This window comes from Plectropomus leopardus, chromosome 4 (assembly GCF_026936395.1).
Source record: "Plectropomus leopardus strain MGB_pleo_1.0 chromosome 4, ASM2693639v1, whole genome shotgun sequence".
Taxonomy (NCBI): Eukaryota; Metazoa; Chordata; class Actinopteri; order Perciformes; family Serranidae; genus Plectropomus; species Plectropomus leopardus.
The window spans coordinates 11,547,501-11,552,283 of NC_142179.1; the positions used below are offsets into that span (position 1 = coordinate 11,547,501).

At 45.3% G+C, this 4,783-nt stretch overlaps 1 protein-coding gene across 1 annotated transcript in view; it reads right to left on the reverse strand.

The window, feature by feature from the left end:
- fgf10b (fibroblast growth factor 10b) overlaps positions 1-4,116 on the reverse strand; it is an 8,477-nt gene extending 4,361 nt beyond the window's left edge. The window contains exon 1 of the mRNA XM_042488665.2: positions 2,749-4,116. Coding sequence (XP_042344599.1) covers positions 2,749-3,211 — 463 coding nt within the window. The 5' untranslated portion in view covers positions 3,212-4,116. The remainder of the gene's footprint in view (positions 1-2,748) is intronic.
- Between the last annotated feature and the right edge of the window lie 667 nt (positions 4,117-4,783).

Sequence of the window (4,783 nt, forward strand, 5' to 3'; positions counted from 1 at the left end):
TATTGTTAGTCTTTCTCACTTTTATACTTTTTTTGGCAAAAACTAAATGTTTTTTTAGGACAGGTAAAGTTAGAATGTACATCTTGATTGGTGCCATTCTCATGCAGAAAAATGGAGTGGAGTGAGGCGTAAATCAGGATATATAGTAATAACACTTGATAAAGACCACACTGAGTGTATTTACACTGAGGGGATATCCATCCTCTTCACCACTTCAGAGAAAAGCTATACATCTCTCTCCTCCATAAGAGCACCATCTGTTTTTTTTCCCCACACAAAAAGCTTTGATTAAAGGAGATTCATGTGCACAAAGACACACACACGTAACATATACACTCATTTCTTGAGCCATGTCCAGAAGCATCTTGCACACATGGCGTGGCCCCTGCAGCACTGAAACACAACTGGTGGCCCGACGTACACACACATTTACACACACAATCTTGACAGGCTCACCATCTCACACCGTCACAGCCGTGGATAATTACCTAAACTCTTTTAGCTTTTGCCTTGAGTTTTATTTAGCAATGCTTCACCTGGAGCTGCTAAATTCAAGAGAACTCAGCTGTGAATCATAGATTTTTTTAATCAAGTGCTTAGACCATGTAGATAGCTACTTAGCTGACTTCAACATAATCTTGCTCCCTTTCTTTCTGCCTCTCTGTAACCTCAGCACAGTCTCCCAGCGGGTTGGAAAGCCATGTGGGACAGTTTTGCGCTGGCATCCCCGTAAATCTGTGGGAGGCTGGATACTGGCTCTCTAACAGACAGTGAGCCGGGTCCTTGCAGGGCCACAGGCAGCACCCAAAACCTAGGCCTCCACATCCCATACACCTCCTAGTCAACACATAAATTAATCTTTAGCAAATTTTAAATGCAGTATGTCTTTGCCTTGCAACTCCTTGCTCAGGAGAAGCCACTCATTGTGCAAAAAACTCGATATTTTGTCACTTCAAGGGAGCATCGAGGGTCTACAAAGGACGTCAGCCCTGGGATCATGTCTAGCCCCAGGGGCCAGAGCAAAGACTGGAGCTGCTGTTGTGTAGTATCCTTTACCGTGAGAACCTGATACGAGGGCACATAATCCACACACAGTGTCCTCAGACCCCCTCAGGACACAGCTTTTTGATGGCACCACCATTGATACTGAAGACGTGCAGCTTTGATGTGGCCACAATGATGTTCAGCCATGTCATTCATGAACTTGTACCTCTAGAGACTCCCCCCCTGTGCTCCCTTTCACCTCCCTTTCTGGCCGCTCAATGTGCTCTAACTCAAACCGACTTCTGAAAAAAGGCAACACACGCTCCTAAAAATGAGAAGTTGCGGGTCAATGAAAAAAGAAGACACAAGGGGTAAATCAGCTTCCAAACATACATAAACTTTAGGGTGAAGTCACACGCCACTGTTATGATAAACCGAGTCAGACTTCCCTACACCACTTCACTTTAACAACTTAAAAGAAACTACTGAAAAAGGCAGCAGTAAAAGCATCGCAGTGTAATATGGCCAGTAAATAAAGTTGCCTCTGTCATGACCTTGTCAAAACAAACATCTCCCCTGACAGTCTGCCTCCCTGTGCCATTTCCCCTAAGTCACTTTGATTGAATGTGTGGTTTAGCTCTCCCAAGAGGAACATTAAAAGGTTCCATATACACTCCTCGCCATGGGGTTGGGGGACAGAGCACGTGAGGGATGTATATGTGTGTGTGCGTCAGTAATAAGCAAGCACATGTGTCGTCGGTGGCTGCTATATGATCACACACCCACTGGAGCATGTGAGTGCCCGCTGGCTGATAGGCACACACACGTAGAGCTCGGCGGGAATGCAGGGAGACTAATGCTATTTCACTGACTGATATCCCGAAACATACAACATGTAATCACTTTAAAGACGTGTTTCTCCGAGTGAGCACATCAAGCTGCTTTAAACAAATGTCTGATCTGTCACTGAGGGTGTGTAATTTAGTTTGACGCTGGCTGGCAGGCGAGCAATGTGAGTGGGAGAGCAAGAGAGACACAGACACAGAGAGGCCGAAAGAAAGCATCAATGAGACTGACATCCTCAACCCCCCACCACCACCCCCCGAAGCCCTGTTCTTCTGTGGTTGTTATCTGCGCTGTTTACCCAGGGCTGTGAAGACTTCCTGATAATGGCCAGGTTATCTGTCCCTGCTCCTTTTTAAGCCATCTGAGAGCTACCATCATTGTGGTGAGTGTTTGGACAGGAGAGATATCAGCGGGATGTCTGGTTTAAAACAAAAAGACAACTCTAATCAGGGATTGTTTCATCCAAACTACCAACCAATCGGCTGGCTGACAGTCTCTAGAAATGAGCACAGAAGTGTGCTTTTTATTTAAATTCAATGTTTACACCATGTTATATATCCAAATAATGTATTTATTATAGTGTTTTTGAGGGAGACAAGCTTTTTCTCTCAAAGAATGTACACCTTATTTTTGTAATTAGAAATAACTAAACATTTAGGAGGGTTTCTTGGTCACTGATTTCAATCAACAGGTGCTTTTTGAAATGTGTAATATATCAATACTTCGAAGTTTTGCTTGCAGTGGATAATAGCATTGATTTCAAACTCAGTTATAAAGGTAAAAACTTATGTTTAAGCTCAAATGAGCCCCGCTTTGGTTCATAATTACCGTTTGCATCCACACTTAAATCATCTTCGTGGCCCAATTCCTTCTTTTTTCTCTACTTTTCTCCATTAATCTGCGCACTGAATTACTTACTGAGGGGGTCATCCTTGCTCTTGGTTCCATTGACCTTTCCGTTCCTATCGATTCTCAGGAAAAACTTCTGGAAAGAGAACAGCTTCCTCCTCCGCATGTCCCCTTGGAGATGATTGTAGCTGCGCACATGCCTACCCTGTGGCCCCCCAGTCCGACCCAGGGGGCCCCCAGTGGCCCTGGGCCTAGAGAGGACTTCAGTCTCAGAAATGTTCAGTGCAACCCTGAGAGTTCGTGGGTTGGCGAGCCTCAGTCTGTCTCTGCGGAGGTGATGGCAGGCTGCCCCGGGTAGGGAGAAGGAAAAAAGCACCAGGGCAACCAGGAGAGGCAAAGTCAGGGTGGAAAGCAGTGCTGATGATGACCTTAGTCTGGAGCTGGTCCCCAAACCAGAACAAGCCCCTAGCCTAGCCCTGGAGCAGGACGAGGCAGAGGCAGCCTTACTCCCTCCAGCAGCCCATCTGATCATGGTAGTGTGCTGTGTGGAGGACTAGAGGCAGCCTCAGAGCCTGGGACATGCTGCTGGGGGCGAGGAGAGGCTGGGAGGGCAGGGAGGGGAGCCCTCCACAGTCCAGACTGGGAGAGATGGTCCCCGTGTACAGTCCAAATGTATGAAATTCTTAGATTTCTCTCTGAATTAATTGTCAATGACTGTTCAACAAGTCTCAAGCGGATATTCCACTGAAATCCTCTTCTGCACTGTTGAAAGCTTTTAGGCTCAGAGACGTCGATCAGAGAGTCTGTTTTGGAAAATGAATCAGTCTGAATGATGAAAGATTACGTAAGAAAACAACACACCAATGGTTATTTGTGTGTATTCCAGTAACAAACCTGCTTTTCCACTTTCCTTGTGTTTCCTAATTTGTTCTAAATTGTTTGTGAAATTATTCTTGGCTGCTCCAGTGTGACGCTTGTGTTTCCAGGCACTTGCTCAATTCAAGAAAAAAAAAAATGCTCACTGATATCCAGGTAGAAGGTTTGCCATGTGTAAAACTCCTTAGTCCCAGTGAAATCAAAAAAAGTGCAACAAATAATCTACCTGTCCGATAGCTGCAACACTCCACGTGCGCAGGAAAGCATTTTCAGAACTCACTCTGAGGGGGAAAAACAGGGTTCAAGATTTAAAGAGGAACGCTGGTCAATCCGGGCGCATGTCAGATAATCCATCTGTCTTCTTCTGTTGTCCTGCTCCTCTTGCTCTCTCCTCATCTCCCTCCCTCACTCTCTCTCAACCCCCAAATGACTCCACCTTCACGCAGCATCGTGGTAACAGTCTGGGGAGGTCTCTCTCTCTCTCTCTGTCTGTCTCAGCGTTGAGTCAGAGTTCGTTAGGTCCTTGATATGAGGATTCCTGGTGTGATCTCCTCACCTGAAGGCTGATCACAGAAAATGACTGTGTTTTGTGTGTAGCAGTGTGACTGAGTTATTTGATCCCTCCCTCCTTTACTCAACTTCCCCTCTCACATATGGGAGCAAGTACTGCTCTGTGTGTGTGTGTGTGTGTGTGTGTGTGTGTGTGTGTGTGTGTGTGTGTGTGTGTGTTCCTACATACAAGCACATCCAACTTATGAGCGGGTGAGAGGTGATAGCAGGGTTTATCTGAGTAGATGCAGCAGAGCAGGAAGAAGACGTCTGATTGTATTGGATCAGTCCCCGCGGCCACAGATTGTACTGATGATTGCTTTATTGAATAATCAAAGAGCGGTTTTCTTTTTACTGTGTATGTTGCAAACAAATGGGGTCTACATTAAAGAGACAATCCACCCCATAATCAAAAATACATACTTTTTCTCTCATCTGTAGCGTTATTTATTAATCTAGATTGTTTTGGTGTGCGTCACCAAGTGTTTGAGATATCGGCGTAGAGATGTCTGCCTTCTCTCCAGTATAATTGAACTAGATGACGTTCGGCTTGTGGTGCTCAAAGTGCCAAAAAATACATCTGAGCTCATAAGCAAATGCAATGTCTCCAACCAGAAATCATGACCCGAATACTCAAAATAATCCACAGACTTTGTTGTGAGCAGTTTTATGAAGGAAC